The 18439-nt window shown below is 36.0% G+C and overlaps 1 protein-coding gene across 8 annotated transcripts in view; it reads right to left on the bottom strand.

Annotated features, from left to right (window-relative positions):
• Nucleotides 1-18439, bottom strand: part of Kdm4c (lysine demethylase 4C) — a 394812-nt gene that overhangs the window by 331008 nt on the left and 45365 nt on the right. For all 8 annotated transcript variants that reach the window (XR_011704102.1, XM_027943079.3, XM_071600636.1 and 5 more), the window contains exons 2-4: nucleotides 16728-16888; nucleotides 4433-4608; nucleotides 734-848 (exon numbers count right to left, since the gene is read on the bottom strand). Coding sequence is in view for 7 of the 8 variants with exons in the window: in XM_027943079.3 (XP_027798880.2) it covers nucleotides 734-848; nucleotides 4433-4608; nucleotides 16728-16871 (435 nt within the window). In the remaining variant the exon portion in view is untranslated. The remainder of the gene's footprint in view (nucleotides 1-733; nucleotides 849-4432; nucleotides 4609-16727; nucleotides 16889-18439) is intronic.

Below are 18439 nucleotides of genomic sequence, written 5' to 3'. Positions count from 1 at the left end.
CTATAGCAAAGAGAAAAACATAAAGAAACTGAGATAAAGAAAAGGACAGAGAAACATAAAGCAAAAGTAGCAAAATACCAACACCTGGTGAATCTAGGTAAAGAGTATGCAGCTTTGTGTTACATTATTTCCACCTTTTGGTAGATAATAAAATAAAACAAAGAGAGAGATATCGGGGGAGGTCCAAAATAAAATAATAATTCACATTTTAAAAATAATCAGGAGGAGGCAATAAGGCAATAAGGATTGGATCCTGTAGAATGGATTATGTCCTTGTAAAAATGGCTAAAGACTGTAATACATGTACTTTAAAAAAAAAAAGAAGAAGAAAAAAAACTTACAATTTATTTTTGATAAAAAAGAATACAAGCCTATTCAAATGTAACTTTTAGATGATTAGAATTCTAGAAGAAAACATCTAAAATTCTATTTTTGCTTTAAGTGACAGTTAAGATAATATTTCCTTGTGCTCAGATTTTTTAATGTATAGATCAGCCAAATATGTTATTTTCAATAATCTCAGGTGTTTGTACAATAAGCTGGCTTCAATTTGAAAATTACCAGCTGCAAAAATCATACTAATGAGTAAGTATTTCATCATATACTTCGAGGAATTACGGATCACCCAAAATTTCAACAAATGACTATTTCTTAGCTATCTAAAATGTTAATAAAAACAGTATCACCAAATGATCCTTTACAAAACCTACTACAAACAAATATATATATATACCTCATCATATATGCTCCCATTAATATCTGCGCCATAGATAGGTGCCACAAAAGTTAAGTTCTTCCAGTACTTGCGCTCCAAATCTTCATAATCCAAATACCTTGGAGTACAATATCTGTAAACGTGGGGGGAAAAAAATTATCAACCAGTAAGAAAATTTTAAGGGTTTTCCTACCCATATAAATAGAAACAAACACTTCTGAAACAAAACCCTATCAAAACAGACACCCATATTGTCAAATCTAATATATAATGTATGTCACAGATACTTGAATACTCTCAGTATTCCTAAACAACTCTATATGATCTCTTTAATAGTAAGAATACTTTCACTAAAGTATAAATAATAGAAACAATATATTACTATAAATCATATTTTAGTTTTTAAGATATTTAACCAATTATACAAAAAAAAAGTTTGAAAAATTATGCAAAAGACATAATGCCTATGGGAAAATTAACAAAGGACAATCTCACTAACAATCCAAGAAAGTTTAAAAACTAGAATAAGCCCAGATGCCATGGCGCACACCTATAATCCCAGCAGCTTGGGAGACTGAGGCAGGAGGATCACAAGTTCAAAGCCAGGCTCAGCAACTTAGCGAGGCCTTAAGCAACTTAGTGGGTCAGTGGCTAAGCACCCCTGGTTTCAATACCCAGTCCAAAAAAAAACAAAAAACGTCAAATATTAGATTGGCAATGCTTAAAATATTATGGTAGGGAAAAAATGAGACCTCTTAACAAACCTGGAGTGGGAGAATATACTGGCATGACCTTTCCAAAATATAATTTTTCAGCATAATATCAAAAATCAAAAAATATATACCCTTTACCTTAAAATCCAACACTAGAAATTCATAGTAACACAGAGATACATGTACCACAAGAGATGATCCAGGATGTGTGCTTCAACATTAACTGAAAACACTAGCTAAATTCTAGCAACTAATAATCAGTTTTTTAAAATATTAAACATAAAATAAAGTACATTTCTATGTATTGAAATTAAAATCTGCGCTTAAGGAATAAAGCAGGTTATAGAATAATATGTATACTATAATCCTATTGGTGTAAAAAAAAAAGCACTAATTGTACATTAAATAGTCAAATAAAAGTACACCAAATTATTAACAGTTCTCTCACATAGGAACTAAAGGAAATAACTTAGTTCTCTGAATTTTTAGCAACAATCTTTGTTTTTTTTTTTAAGAGAGAGAGAATTTTTTAATATTTATTATTTTAGTTTTCGGCAAACACAACATCTTTATTTGTATGTGGTGCTGCACGCATGCCAGGCAAGCACGCTACCGCTTGAGCCACATCCCCAGCCCAGCAACAATCTTATCCAAGAAAAAAAATTCCTCATTAAGAAAATCAAAAAAACAAATTGAGAAAACAATGAAAGAAGGTGAAATAGATGCTTAGTAGTATAAAGAATAAGAAATATTTTATATTGACTAGATCAATCAACATCTACATTCACTAGAGTAGAAAACCCAAACTGATTAGCTATATAATAGCACACTACTTAATAACTGTTTTGAAATACAGAACTGACTAATTTTCCCAGTATACTAGAATCTCACTGCACAGCCAAAAATAAAAAGGATGGGCATGAAAGCAACTTTACTTTCACATTATTCCACCATATTTATTTGTAGGTTCCAGAAGTACCAGGAATTCCAGACAAGCTAAACAAGCTAACCAGAGGCCAGAATCAGATGATAAAAACAGATGCACATCCCTATTCCCCAGACCACAGATCACAGGACAGAAGAAAGGAGAGAAAGGCAGCAGAAATGTCATTTATTAGGACTTCTAGAGTAACTTCTTAGATTTTGAAAAATGAAGTCCTAAATTGCTTTACACTATTTAAGCAGACTTACAGAATCTATCACTGTATACCCAATCGGGATCACTATGTTCAAACTCATAATTCAAAAAGAGCTTGATATTGGCCACTAAGATCAAATTTTAATGCCTTTAAATATTTGTAATAAATGCTGATTCTAAACTAGAAAAGTGACCAATTCACTTGCCTGATACCTGATTCTAATGAATCCTGGATACAAATTCCATGCCTAATACACTCCCAAATAACCACAGGTATTCTACAAATTCTGTGTCATTTTGCTCAAAACTGATTCGTTCAGACCTTCCACCCAGAACATTTTACTCTCCATAGCAGACTCTTAAGAAGTGAGCCCCAGAACCAGACTACCTGATCTGAATCTAGATTTGGCTATTAAACCCTATATAAGCAATCAGGTATGGACACATGCTTGTAATCCCAGTGATTTGGGAGGCTGAAACAGAAAGATTGCAAGTTTGAAGCCAGCGTGGGTTAACTTAGCAAGACCCTGTTTCAAAATAAAAATTTTACAAAGGCTGGAAATGTAGTTCAGTGCTCAATGTAAGAGTGCTTGCCTAACAGGTGTGAAGCCCTGGGTTCATTTCCCAGTACTGCAATAAATCAATCAATCAATCAAGCTACATAAACCTGGACAGAGAATCAGGAAGCTCCATTTTTTTGGAACTCAGTTATTCCTCTGTAAAATAGGGATAAAACATAGATGAGCTGTTGAGGGAATCATCAGATAATTGTATAAAGCACTTCTGTGCCAAGAAGGAAGTACAGATCAACAGTTTGGACATATTAACATTGTTATATAAGGCCTTAACTATCTATATCAGAATTATTATTCTGTAATGATTTTTAAATATATCCACAAATCCTTCAAAAGTCCTCTCTTCAAGAAGTAGAACTTCATTCGCCTCCCCTTAGCAACTAGCTTGGAACAAAAAAAAATACAGCAGAAGTGACGGTGTGTTGCTTCTGGGACAAGTCATGAGAAGATAGTGTGGTTTTCATCTTGCTAACTCTCTCTTGGATCACTTGCTCTGCTACAACATGAGGAGCAGTCCATTTCACAAACAACTGAGGACTTCAGCCAATAGCCTCAAAAGGGGAGAACTTCTAAAAGAGGCTCTTCCAGGAAACATTCAGATGACAAATAGACCCAGCCAACATCTTGGCTGCAACTTCATGAAAGACCCTAAGCCAGAACCACCAAGCTAGGCCACTCTCAGATTCCTGACCTCCATAAAATTATAAATTGGTTTAAACAGCTAAAATTTGGAATAATCTGTTATCCAGAAATAGATAACTAATACAATAATGGTGGTCTTCAAATACATTCAAGAATTTTTTTAAGGTGTGAACATACTTTATAAACACCCAGAGATATGAAAAACTGTGCTGTATATGTGCAATAAGAATTGTAATGCATTCTGCTGTAATTTATTTTTTTAATTCAATTTAAAAATTTTTTTTAAAATCTTTTAAAATTACTAATCTCTCTTTCTCTACCTACACACACACACACACACACACACACACACACATCTGTGTGTGATTTTAGTGCTGTCACACAAAGAAAATTTTGCCTAACAAAGATAAATCAAAAACTCATGGCAGAGTTGAGGATGTAGCTCAGCAGTAGAGCTCTTGGCTAGCTTTTACAAATAATAAAATGTAAAGTAATTTCCATAACACTAAGCTAAATTTTAGTAAATAAAAGGCTAAAATGTTTACATGAGTCTCCTTCTTTTCATTATAATCTCCGCTGTCTGCTTGGTTTCTTATTATGTTCATTTCTTTTTTAAAAGAAATAGAAATAGCAAACTGAATCTACTCACTTGCCACTGTTGGCCAACTGCCTGAACTCCTTCACGGTCATAGCTTTTTTCTGGATGTTGTATTGAGTAAACAGTCCCGACTGCCCTGTGACCATCTGCTGAATTGGTGCTGGAATAAGCAAATTATCAATGTCATCATAGCATTGTCTTGGCTTCCACTCCTTAGGGGGAATCACCTAAAAATAAAATAATAATAAATTATTATCTTAAAAATATTCCAAGTAATTATTTAGCTTTTATATCCCACCATCTACAATGGAAGAATTTCTCAGAATCTCTATGACAAATGTGTAATATAGAGAAAAAAATGAAAATTTGCAATAAAAAATATGATACTTTTAATAGTAAAATTTACTGAGTACTCCCTATTTCCAATACAGGTATGTTTTAACTCACTTTTAAGTTGGTACTATTAACAGCTTGATTTTAACAATAAAATCAAAAGATATGCAAAAGAAAATACTGTAATGAAATTCAAATGGCTAAAGACAGGTTGAGCTAAAATTCAAACTGCAACAGTTATAACACAATTGACACTGAGCCTTTATATGACCCTGCCTCATAAAGGACGGTGAAATTGTGCCCATAAATCATTTCTTCCTTAAAGAAGATCGCCTTTATTGAATTTTATCTAAATGTGCTACTTTCACTAATGAGAAAAATAAATAACTATTTAGTTAACTGTTATTTTCTTTGTAGATCTCTTATGCAATGTAGCAAATAGGATAGTGGTGTACTAGTAAATGTTTAAAAACCAGCTTTCTGAAAAGATGGGTAAACTTTGATTTGTAGCATTTCCTATTTCCATTTCTACTCTTATCAGAGCCAACTAAACCTACCAATATGGCATCACTAAACGTGGAGCTGGGAAATGAACTATCAGCTCTCACATGCTAGAATGAGGTAGCTTAGCACACCACTGTTTTTCCATAATGTAGAAACACTTAATTACTAACAGAGAAAAGATCCAGAAACATTAGAATCGAAAATACATATTCAGAGGCTATATATGTAGCTCAATTGGTAGAACTTGCCTAACAGGGACAAAGACCTGAGTTCACCCCAGCACAATTCAGATGACTTAAAATGAGAAGGGACAAAGTCATGAAGTCACAATTTATGATTGCAATTTTTCCACATTAGAAGAAGCTGTTATATTTTTTAGGAAAAAACTATATTCTAAATAACTATTTTAAAATATAGCAGCCATATGTGAAATGTAAATGACAAATAAAAATATGTAGCTCTGCAAGTTATTAGAAAGCAAATATCCAGGTGTAAAAAGCCAAATACTGCTAGTACCCCAGCAGCTCTCTAAGTACCCTTTTCCATACATTTCCCATCTGGAACAAAAAGCAACTAGATCATAGCATTCAGGGTAAGCAATTTGTTACCGGGCTTTAATTTTATGCATGAGTAAGCATTCCTAAATACAAGTTTTTAAATGTATAAAAATGTAAGCATGGTATATGCTATTCAAGGTTTATCTTCTATATTTCACTCCACATTGTGAGAATTAAATATGATGACCCATGCAGATTAGCACATAAATTTTCACTCCCACTAATTCCCTTATATAAATATTTATTTGTACACTGGTGACCATTGTAATGGTATAATTTTTTTTAAAATGTACAAATTTTTCAATGAGCCAATGGTCATGTGGCTTATTCTAATTAATGACTATTGGAAATAATACTATTAATATTCTTATATCTTCTGGTACATATGCACACAGGGATCTCTAAGATATACATAAATACAGAGACACCCCTAGCAATGAAATTACTGGGACAAACCAGGTGCGGTGGAGCACACCTGTGATCCCAGCAACTCCAGTGGCTGAAGCAGGAGGATCACAAGTTCAAGGCCAGCCTCAGAAACTTAGCAAGGCCCTGGGCAACCCCATCTCAAAAAACAAAAAGGGAATGAGGGCATGGTTCAGTGATTAAGCATCACTAGGTTAAATCCCCAGTACCAAGTATCAAAGAAATGGAAGACTCAAAAATCTTTCTAGGTTATAACGAAAAATACAAAGCTTTAGAAAACAGATAAACCTGTTTTGGAATAAGATATTATTTGAAAAAAAAAAAATTGGGGGGGGGGGGTACTGGGGATTGACCCAGGTGCACTTCCCCAGCCCTTTTTTAAATTTAGTTAGAGACAAGGTCTCACTAAGTTGCTTAGGGCCTCACTAAATGGCTGAGGCTGGCTCTGAACTTGCAATTCTCCTGCCTCAGCCTTCCAAACCATTGGGATTACAGGCGTGTGTCACCAGCCCAGGTGCCTGCCCAGTTCCTGAAACAAGATTCGTAAGCTAAAGTGTTCATCTGTGTTACACTGATATCAGCACAAGGTCTTAAAAACAAGTGAATATTTACTCTAACAGGATAAAGAACACAATTTGCCATTATGGTTTTGGATGGGGGAAAAAAATCAAATCTAATGTTGAAAACTTTTTTCAATGTTTTTCACTTTATTTTTGCTCCCTTTAGAATTGTAATAAATTATATTTCAATCTGAACCTAACTATTTGGCCTTACAGTACTTACAATAAAATGACTTACTTTGGAAATTCAATAATTTTAAAGCACAAGAAAGAGAATTTACTGTTTGCTTAAAGTCTTTCAATGTTATCAGAAATCCTCCATCATAAACTGCTAGAAGAAAACATAGGGTTAACACTCTATCATACTGGTGCAGCACCAATTTCCTTAACAATAACAAGACCCCTAAAGCTCAAGAAATAAAACCAAGAATCATTATGTGGGATGATATCAAATTTAAAAACTTCCAAAAGCAAATGAAGCAATTGAGAGCATAAAGAGAGAGCCTACAGAATGGGAGAAAACCTTTGCCAGCTGCTCCTCTAGTAGGGGGATTAATATCCAGAATACATAAAGAACTCAAAACGCTTAATATCAAAAAATAACAATAACACAGTCAATAAATGGACAAAGAACTAAACAGACATTTCTCAAAAGAAGAAACACAAGACAAAACATAAGATAAAACTTCAACATAGCTAGACATCAGGGGAATGCGAATCAAAACTACACTAAGATTTCATTTCACTCTAGTCAGAATAGCAATTATCAAGAATGTAAACAATAATAAGACCAGGCATGGCGGTTCATGCCTATAATCCCAGCGACTCCGGAGGCTAAGGTAGGAAGATCACAGGTTCAAAGCCAGCCTCAGCAATTTAGCACGATCCAACTTAGTGAGACCTTGTCTCAAAATAAAAACAAAAGGGGCTGGGATGTGGCTCTGTGGTTAAGCGCCCTTGGGTTCAATCACTGGTACCAAAAAAAAAAAAAAAAAGTATATAAAAATAACTGCTGGCAAGGATATGGGGGAAAAAGATACACTCATATATTTTTGATGGGACTATAAATTAGTACAACTACTATGGGAGCACTCTGGAGATTCCTTAAAAAACTAGGAACAAAACCACCATAGGACACAGCTATCTCACTCCTTAGTATTTATCCCAAAGAATTAATATCAGCATACTATATTGAAACAGCCACATCAATGGTATGGCAGCACAATTAACAATAGCCAAGTTATGGAACCAGCCCAGATGCCTGTCAATAAATGAATGGATTAAGAAAACGTGCCATGTACACATGGCAGAGTTTTAGTCATGAAGAATGAAATCATGGCATTTGCCAGTAAATGAATGGAACTAGAGAATACCTAGCCAAGAGATATAAGCCAGACTCAGAAAACCAAGGATCGAACATTTCTCTCATATGCAGAAACTGGAGCAAAGTACAGGAAAAAAATAGGAGGGGTCTGGAGTGGATATCCTAGATACAGGGAATGTCAGAGATGAAGAATGAGATCAAGGAGGGAGGAAAGATAGGAAAGGGGAGGAAATGGGAAGTAAATTTGACCAAATTACACAATGTACATGTATAAATATACCACAGCAAATTTACCTTTATGTATTTCTATAAAGCTGGACATGGTGGCTCATAATCTGTAATCTCAGGGGCTCAGGAGGCTGAGCAGGAGGATCTCAAGTTCAAAGCCAGCCTCAGTAACTTGTCAAGACTCTACGCAACTTAATGAGACCCTGTCTCTAAAATATAAAAAGGGCTGGGGATGTGACTCAGATATGCACCCTTGGGTTCAATCTCTGGTTAAAAAAGCAACAATTAAGGGGAAAACAGGGTTCAGGGGCTGAGAAGGACAAGGAAAGGAGTGGCAGCCACCAGTGTCTGAAATGGAGTAAATTAAATTCCATCCATGTATGATTTGGTCTAAATGAACCCAACTATTAAAGAAATCCTACAGCATAGAACTATCTGGTACCCTTAAAGTTTCAGAGTGGGCTGATCTGAAATTTCAATGTCAATTAATTTAAAAAAAAAAAATAGTCAAATGGAAAGGCCTACTGCAACAGTTTCTTAAAGTTGCAGACAAGATCCCAGTCTGACAGAATTAGCACAGCTCCTCAAGAGTAAGCAACTTGCCCCATTCTCCTTAGCACACTAAATTTTCATCCTAGACAATATTATTATCTAACCTGGTGCTTAACATACAAAGTAATATGAATACCCCTTTTTTAAAAGATCAAATGTCTCACTACAGAATAATAAGTATATCCTCATTGAGACATTACATTCTGGAACTGGCCAACTGAATAAAATTTTTTAAAAACTCTGTGACAGGGCTGGGGATGTGGCTCAAGCGGTAGAGCGCTCGCCTGGCATGTGTGCAGCACTGGGTTCGATCCTCAGCACCACATACAAATAAAGATGTTGTGTCCACCGAAAACTAGAAAATGAATATTTAAAAAAATTCTCTCTCTCTCTCTCTCTCTCTCTCTAAAAAAAAAAAAAATCTGTGACAGCAGAGAATCAACACCATAAAAAACAGTGCAACAAAATTAGACATTACTATGCTGAAGCCTTTTTTCTAGCTTTATCTCAAAAATAAAAATCATGATTCTACTATGATATTGACTTTAAAACACAGAAGTGAAAAACATTATTTTTCAAAAGTATTTTATATATCAACATGGAATGATTTCAGTTCTCCTTTACTAAAAAGAAAACTTCTACAGTATATCTAAAAAGAACAAATAAAATTTTTTTAAATTACAAAAAAAAAAAAGAAAACATTTTAAAAACTACTATTACCATGCTAATATAACAATTTTAGCCAGTAGTGGTTTCACTAGGCCCCTAGTTAGTCTTTAAATTCCTCTCTTTTCTGTGGGAACTTCTGATTTTGCAAAATTCTGCTTAGGTGTGTGCTGCTTAGGATGTACTTCATAAAAGAGGTCTGCAGTCAAGTAACCCCCATTGTCCAGCTGGAGCTTTCTAATGATATTCAATTGGAGTTATCTTTCCACAATTTGTAGTTAAGGGTTCTTGCAGCCAAAATAAAGCATCCATTCTTTCACACTGCATGTGTACACCAGCCACTGAATAAATAAAAACTATGGACTCTAAATAGTCTACTTCATGGGAAAGTTTACACAGAAAGAAATGGTAACATGCTGAATCTTTGGAAATCCTCTTTGACTAAATCTTTTAGTTCTGCTTTTGTTATGTAGTAGACAAAAACAATAATCCTGTTTTTATATGTATCTCAATTACACATATTTGAGCTGTTATTCCCTTTTTCAAAACCTGAAGTTTCTCAAGAAATAAGAAATGTACAGGTATGGTTGCATATGCCTGCAATCCCAGCAACTTGGAAGGCTGAGGCATGAGAACTGTAAATTCAAAGCCAATCTCAACAATTTAGCAAGACTTTCCCTCATAAAAGACAAAAGAGCTGTGGATGTAATTCAGATTATGATATCTTTGTTTTGCCACTCTTGCATTATTTAGGTGAGATTTAGAATGAGTAGATATCATTGCATGGTCTCCATATCACTGTCTTGTTCATCAAAAAATATTATATGCAGCAAAAAGAGCAACTCTGAAAAAGGAATATGGATGTGGCCACATTAAAATATTTAGAAGGGGCTGGGGTTGTGGCTCAGCGGTAGAACTCTCGCCTAGCATGTGCGAGGCCCTGGGTTCCATCCTCAGCACCACATAAAAATAAACAAATAAAATAAAGGTATTGTGTCCAACTACAACTAAAAAATTAAAATATTAAAAAAAATATTTGGAAGAGTAAAGGAAGATATATATATGGATATTAAGAATATTTGCTATTGCAGTCTTCACCTGTCCCATTGACTTCAGCTGAGGAAGAATTATGACTGATTTAAAATAAATGTTGTAGGAACTGATGGAGGTATAAATACTAAGCATCAGGCACTACTAGGAGTAGCATTTCTTATTTCATCCTCTCTTTCTCTCTCTTTAAGTACTGGGGATTGAATCTAGGGGCAATTTACCACTGAACTACATTCCCAGCCAATTTTTTTTTTTTTAAAGACAGGGTCTTAGCAAGTTACTTAGGGCCTCACTAAATTGCTGAGGATGGCCTGGAACTTATGATCCTCCTGCCTCAGCCTCCCTCCCTAAATTTTTGACAAACTTTAGTTCATAGCTTTAATATAATCACATTTTTTCATTTCTTCCTTTATAGGTACTGCTATAATGTTCAGTTAACAAAAACTTTCCTACACTAGCACATGAAGACAGTCTACTTTATATTCAAGGAGGGTTAAAGTTTTGTTTTACATTTAGATCTATAATATACAACTGTGAAAGCTCTGTGTTAAGCTTCACAGGATAAAGAAACTTGGGGTTGGGGTGAGTAACATATTCAATGTTATATAAGTAATAAATAAAAGACTTGTTAACTCATAACAAACTGAAAATGAGCTGTTAATTTTAAAATTAATTTTCATCTGCAATATTTCCTCCAAGGCATATCATTTAAAAATGAGAATATACAGACCTATATGTTATTGAATATGTAGACTTAATAATTTTGAAAAGCATGAATAATCATACTATATGAATTTTAATAAGATATATTACCATGAGAACACACTGAAAGGGACGAAGGGAGTGGAGTTGTGGCTCAGTGGCAGAGCACCTGCCTAGCATGTGTGAGGCTCTGGGTTCAATTCTCAGCACCACATAAATAAATGAATGAAAAATAAAGGTTCAGGTTGGGAGTGTGCCTCAGCAGTAGAGCACTCACCTAGCACATGCGAGGCCCTGGGTTTGATCCTCAGCACCACATGAAAATAAAGAAAAAAATAAAGATATTGTGACCAACTATAAGTAAAAAAATAAATTTTTTTTAAAAAAAAAAAAGGTCCATCAATATCTAAAAAAACTTTTTTAATTAAAAACATAAAAGTATTATAAACACAAACTTATTCTATACCAGAAATTATTTTTTAAACAATTCAAAAAACATGGGGATTTATTCAAGTCATTATTTAATATTAATTAATCAATCAAAAATTAATATTAGGTATAGAGTCAAATATATGCCTCTGTCTTACCAAAAAAAAAAAACCAGGCAAGCTGAGAGTAGTTGCATAAGCCTATAATCTCAGTGGCTCGAGAGGCTGAGGAGTAGGATCACAAGTTCAAAGCCAGCCTCAGCAACCTATCAAGGCTCTAAGCAACTCAGGGAGAGACCGTGTTTCTACATAAAATACAAAATATAGGCCTGGAGATGTGGCTCAGTGGTTGAGTTCCCCAGGGTTCCATCCGTGGTACCAAAAAAAAAAAAAAAAAGTTCTGAAATAATTGGATGAAGAAAGCATACAAATACAATAAATTTACAGAAACTAGAAATGTTACCTTGTGTATTTATTTTCTTTTGATTAAAGAATTCAGAAAGAACATTAAAATATTTTTAATGTTTAAAATGTAAAATAAAACTTTAACTCCACTGCCTTCAAGTCATAAATTAAAACCAATTCATTAAATGCTATCAAAAGTGTATTAACAAAGAACTTCACAGGTGGCTCTGTTCCCCAGGGCTAGCCCCAAAACAAACCAGCTACATCAATGCAGTCTTGATTTTTACCATTTGATTTGATTCAGTACAGTTCTGTACAGTTATTATTGCTGCAGTTTCTAGAACAAGAGGGGAACCCAATAAAACTGAGTTCAAGTGACTTGACATAAAAGGTAGCAAAAATGATTAGAAACAAATAGTTCACCATATTCCTAAAATAAGTTATAGAAAATTATCACAGGATTAAATAAATTAATGTCTCCAACTCTGCCAACGATCTTACTTTAAGGAAGGGAGAGAAGCTGTTCTGGACTCAGGTGTGTCTTTTAATTGTAGTTCTCATTAACTTTATTCTGTTTCATAATAACCAGGAACAGCACAGGTGTACTCCATGTGCCTGCAGCTCCCTTGTGAGGGTAGCTGCTGCTTCCTCTTCTAAAGTTACTGAACATGCCTCCTTACCACAAGCTATTCTACTAAATCTCAGTGGAACACAGTATATGCTTTCAAGAAACTAAAGGGAGAGAAAACAAGAAACTAAAGGGAGACAGGATAAGGGCTGCATTCAGAGCCCAAGGCAGAGAGACAGACCTGCTCAATCCCCTCCCCCAACTCCTTGCTAACCCATTACAAGTTCATGATCAAAATTTTATGTCAAGTATTTCTGAAATAATACATTCATTCTCTTCAATTAAAGAAGTATTTCTCCCTCAAAGATAATCTGGAGGGTCTGAGGTGTTAAAACTGAGTGGGTTTTTTAAATAGTTAACCAAATAAAGAAGCTAAACTAGAGAAGGGCGTGGTAGCAATGGCGCAGGCCTGTAATTCCAGCGAAGTGGAAGTGGAAGCAGAAGCGTAGGTAGAGATCGGAGGATCATGAGTTCAAAGCCAGCCCTAGCAGCTTAGGGAGGCACTTGCAACTCTGTGAGACCCTGTCTCTAAATAAAATCTAAAAAAGGCTGGGATGTGGCTAGTGGTTAAGCATCCCTCAGTTCAACCCTGGGTACAAAAAAAAAAAAAAAAAAAAAAAACCAAGAAGCTAAAATAAAGATAGCTCATCTGAGAAATTCATTATAAACTTTCTCTTTGTTTCAACTTTCACCCATTCCTAGTTAATATTTAACTTAATATCCCCAATTTTTTAAACTTTTCTTGGAGGAACTTTGATCCTTAACGATACATAACAAAATGACAGACCTCCAGGGTCAGATGTCAGAAACAGTAAAAACTCGGTTACAGGTAGCATCAGGTCCCCAGATGAGGACCTGAACAACAAATTCTGCTGTTCAGGAAATTCTTTCTATCAGCTCTCCACACTATTTGACCTTCACAGCACTGAAAAAGAGCTCTTTATGTTGGTGCAGTTGAGTGGATCCATCTAGCAGTGGGCTCTGCCAGGGCTCAGGGATTTATGTACAAACAGTGACAAGTCTACAGAAACCCAGATTACGAACTTAAAATATAGCACAATAATAAAACATGCACAAAAAAATAATTCTTCCTAGGGAAAGATTTAAATTACAACAGATTTCCTGACAGGCATGGTGGCATATGCCTATAATCCTGGAGACTGAGGCAGGAGGATCTCGAGTTCAAACCCAGCCTCCACAACTTATCGAGGTCCTAAGCATTTGGTAAGACCCTGATATATAGATATCCAATATAGAAAGGACACATAGGGGCTGGGGATGTAGCTCAGTCGGCTGAGTGCTTGCTTCGCATGCACAAGGTCCTTGGTTCAATCCCCAACACCACAAAAAAAAAAAAAAAGAAAAAAGCACCACAAAAAAAAAAGAAAAAGAAAGGACACATAAATCATCTTAGGTTGCAGGTCAGAGGATGAATGACATAACACAGTTTTTCTTTCAAAGCTCTAACTCAGGGGAAGGGGGAAATGCTGGGGACTGAATCAGAGCAAATTATATTCCATGCTTTTGTGATTATGTCAAAATGTATCCTAATGTCATATATAAGTAAAAATAATCAATAAAAATTTAAATTAAATAAAATTTTTAAAAACCTTATTGAAAAAATTTTTAAAAGTTCTAACTATGGATCTATGGGTTCAAATAGGCAATATAGTACTCAGTACCTTAGAACACCCCTATGGCCCCAAGCATTCATTTATACCTCCAGTTCTTAAATCACAATCTCTTTTTTGGGGTACTGGGGACTGAACTCAGGGGCACTAGGCCACTGAGCCACATCCCCAGCTCTATTTTGTATTTTATTTAAAGACAGGTTCTCACTGAGTTGCTTAGCACCTCACCATTGGAAAGGCTGGCTTTGAACTTGCGATTCCCCTGTCTAGGCCTCCTGAGCCTCTGGGACTACAGGCGTGCACCACCACACCCAGCTACCACCATGATCTTTTCAGGATGTTATTTGGCATCTATAAGAATAAGAAAAAATGAGGTTTTTGTTTTTGGTACTAAGGATTAAACCCAGGGGCACTTAACCACAATGTGATCCACATTCTCAGCCCTTTTTTACATTTTATTTAAAGACAAGTTTTCTCTGAGTTGCTGAGGCTGGCTCTGAATGCTCAATCCTCCTGCCTCAGCCTCCTGAGCTGCTGGGATTACCCAAGTACACCAAAGCACCTAGCCAAAGATGAGTATTTTCAAACACAACTAAACCAAAGACCACGTCTGCCTTTCTTCAATGGTCTAGGCCACCATAAGCTCCTCACTAGATAAAGACAGCCTACATGTACTCTTGTCTCCCATGACCCACACTTCTAAATTCATTCTTCTCATGGAAGTTAGTGTGATCATTTCAAAATAATGTCACAAAAACAGCAGAAGAAATAAATAAGCAATCACCATACCTTCCTCTCCCACTTAAAGTGTGGCAATGCTTCTGACTGCTCTTAAAATAAAACTTCTTATGCATTTGTGAAGCTGGACAAGCCCAATACCATCTGGCCTCTTTGTACCATACTTATTATGTCCCTCTTCCCCATGAGTGCCAATTCCACTGACTGCCTTCCTAATCCTTCCATGCATGAAGTTCAGGCCAGCCTCCTGGCCTCTGGACTTAGTATTTTTTCTGTCACTGTATCTTGAGAAGGCTGGTTTCTTTATTTCCTTTGGGTCTTGGCTTAAATGTCCCTATCTCATCACCCTAAAAATCCTACCATCAGATAATAAGCTCCATGAAGGTGGGGTCTTGATCAGTTCTGGCCCCTCATGGCCCCGACACACACACACACACACACACACAAACACACACACACACACCCTGCCACAGTGCCACGTACATATTGACACTCTTCACATCTGATAAATACTAAAAAGAAAAAAGAATAGAAAAATCCATAGAGACAAAGTAGATTGTGGTTGCCTCATGCTGGGTGGTTAGAAGGAAATAGGAAATGACTGTTCAATGGGTACAGTTTCTTTTTGGGATGATGAAAATCTTCTGGGATTCAATAGTGGTGATAGCTATGTAACTATGGAAATACTAGAAACCACTGAAACACAAATTTAAGTGGGTAAATTATCTAGTATATAAATTATATCTCAATAAATCTGCTATATCAAAAAAATAAAATGAGGTTGGGCACAATGGGACACACATGTAACCCCAGCTACTCCAGAGACTGGGGCAGAAGGATCAAAAGTTTAAAGCCAGCCTGGCAACTTAAGTGAGACCCTATCTCAAAATAATATTTTCTTAAAAAAGATTGGGGATGCAGCTCAGTGGTAGAGCACTTGCCCAGAATATGAAAGGCCCTGGGTTCAATCCCAAGTACCATAAAAACTAATTAATTAATTTAATTAAAAACAAAGAAAAAATGGAAGGAACAAAGCAAGAATGGGAGAGGGGATGGAGAGTATTGATGAAGTTTCAGGTTAATCATTGTTCTTGGTCTGACATGGTGGTGCACACCTATAACCCCAGCAGCTTGGGAAGCTGAGGTAGGAGGATAGTGAGTTCAAAGCCAGCCTTGGCAACTTAGCAAGAATCTAAGCAACTCAGCAAAAACCTGTCTCTAAATAAAAAATATTTTAAAAGGCTGGGGATGTGGTTCAGCGGTTAAGTACCCCCTGGGTTAAATTCCAAGTATCAAAAAAAAAAATGTATTCTATGAGAAACTGATGAAAACCATGAACATTGTCACACCTCTGAAAACCTGTACGGGATATCTGGTTTCTATAGGCCACCCTGATTTTAAAAGAAAAAAGAAGAAGCTTTAGAACATAGTATAAATAGTTGAAAAAAAAATAAGTTAATTATTTATCTTTCAAGTGCTCCACATGGATTAACAAAAACGAAGATATTACAAATACCTTCCTTAGGAAGAAACAACGGCCCACATCGTGAAGATTAAGAACACAATTTAAAGGCCAAGTGATCCTTTCTCGTGCCAGGATCTGAGCATAATCACCTTTGCAAGACCTGCTCGGTGGGCTCCTTTAGACTCCATGTATGCAAGATATTTGTTGAACTCCCGGAACTCCTCCATGGAGGGTCTGAAGGTCATTATTTTACAGCTGGGATTCAGAGGACTGTCTGCCTCCACCACCTCCATGATGGCTAGGGCAGTCTCTGCAGAGAGAAGGACACAGTCATTGGCACTGTATTATGTGTGTTAAGGTCAGTGGTATTTTTCTCCCAAATAAAATGTAGGCACCCTCAGCAGGAACTTTGCTCTTAGATATTTCCACTCTATTCCACCCTCTTATAGGGACTCATACATTTCTCCCTGGGCCCTGGGAAAAAGAAAAGATAAAAAAAAAAAAAAATAGTTTCTAGTCTCCTCTTGTCAAGTTCCTATTCTTGGCACTGAATCACTGAACTATACTGCTGGCCTCTCAAAATCCTTCCAAGTAAAAATGAATTTTCTAACCCTGTAGGTTCACATAAGGTGTTGTTCTGAAAGACTCCCTCATACTTATATGTACACATGTATAAAAGTTTCATCTAGGTTGAGTGGAGGATATTCACCATCCCTAGCACAACTTGACTCACATGTCCTTCCAGCTTGTCATAACAAGCTTTTCTATAATAATGTACACATCAATCGTTCAACAAAACCACCAGGCCACATGCTTAAGTACTAGAAAGAGAGAAATGGGTAAACTCTTTACCTTCCAAGTTCACCGTCCAGAAACTGAACAAAAAAAATTTTTTTTAAGTATACAAGAAGCAGCAACTAAGTTCACCTAGACTAATCAGAAATCACTTCCTCAGAAAGGAGCAGAGTTAAGACTTATAAGCAGATACAGCAGCTGATCAGATGACAGAATGAGCACTCCAGGTAGCAGAGAATCTAGAAATACTGCAGAATGGAGAGGAGTCTAGTGTGTCTGGAGCTTAGAAGCAAAAATTACAGAAGGGAGGTTTTTCTACAAAAACACCAACCTCATCTTGCTGCAGATAAATGAGATGATCCCTTCAACAATGTTCACTCAGTACGTAACATGTGCCAAGCATGGGGAATGCAAGTACATAAAAAGTACTGGTAATACTGGGATTGTAGTTCAGTGGTAAATAACTTGCCTTGCATGCGTGAGGCACTGGGTTTGAATCTCAGCACCACATAAAAATAAAGAAAGATACTGTGTCTATCTACAACTAAAAAAAAAAAATTTAAACTAAAAACATAAAAAGCACTGGAGTGACTGTCTCAGTAAGGAATTCCACCCCAATCCACATGTAGGTTCAGTGATAGGATCTGGCATCTGACAGCACAAATCAAATCTTCTTGAAACAAGCTTTCTTTCCCCCTCCCCCGCTTTTTTTTTTCTTAATAAATTTAACTTCCTTGATAGATAGATTAAGAGGTGAAGGATGGGGCAGATAAAAGAGGAGGACATGTTCTGGGATAATAAGAGATGTAAAAAGGTAGTGAAGTGGTAACTATTTACTTAAAGAAAATTTAAGTGCACATGGCTGGGGATGTAGCTTGGTGATAGAACACTTGTATATGCCACGTGCTGGGTTTAATCCCTAGCAGAAAGGAAGGAAGGGAGTTTAAATGAGCCATCTATCTCACAATATTTGTAGTGAGGAGATACAGGAAACATAAAAATTAAACCCTGCCACCCTTTAGGAATTTACAATATAAAGGAGAAAAAATCTGCATGGAGATATATT

The sequence above is a fragment of the Marmota flaviventris genome, chromosome 13, assembly GCF_047511675.1.
Source record: "Marmota flaviventris isolate mMarFla1 chromosome 13, mMarFla1.hap1, whole genome shotgun sequence".
Lineage (NCBI taxonomy): Eukaryota > Metazoa > Chordata > Mammalia > Rodentia > Sciuridae > Marmota > Marmota flaviventris.
This window is presented reverse-complemented; position numbering and strand designations above follow the sequence as displayed.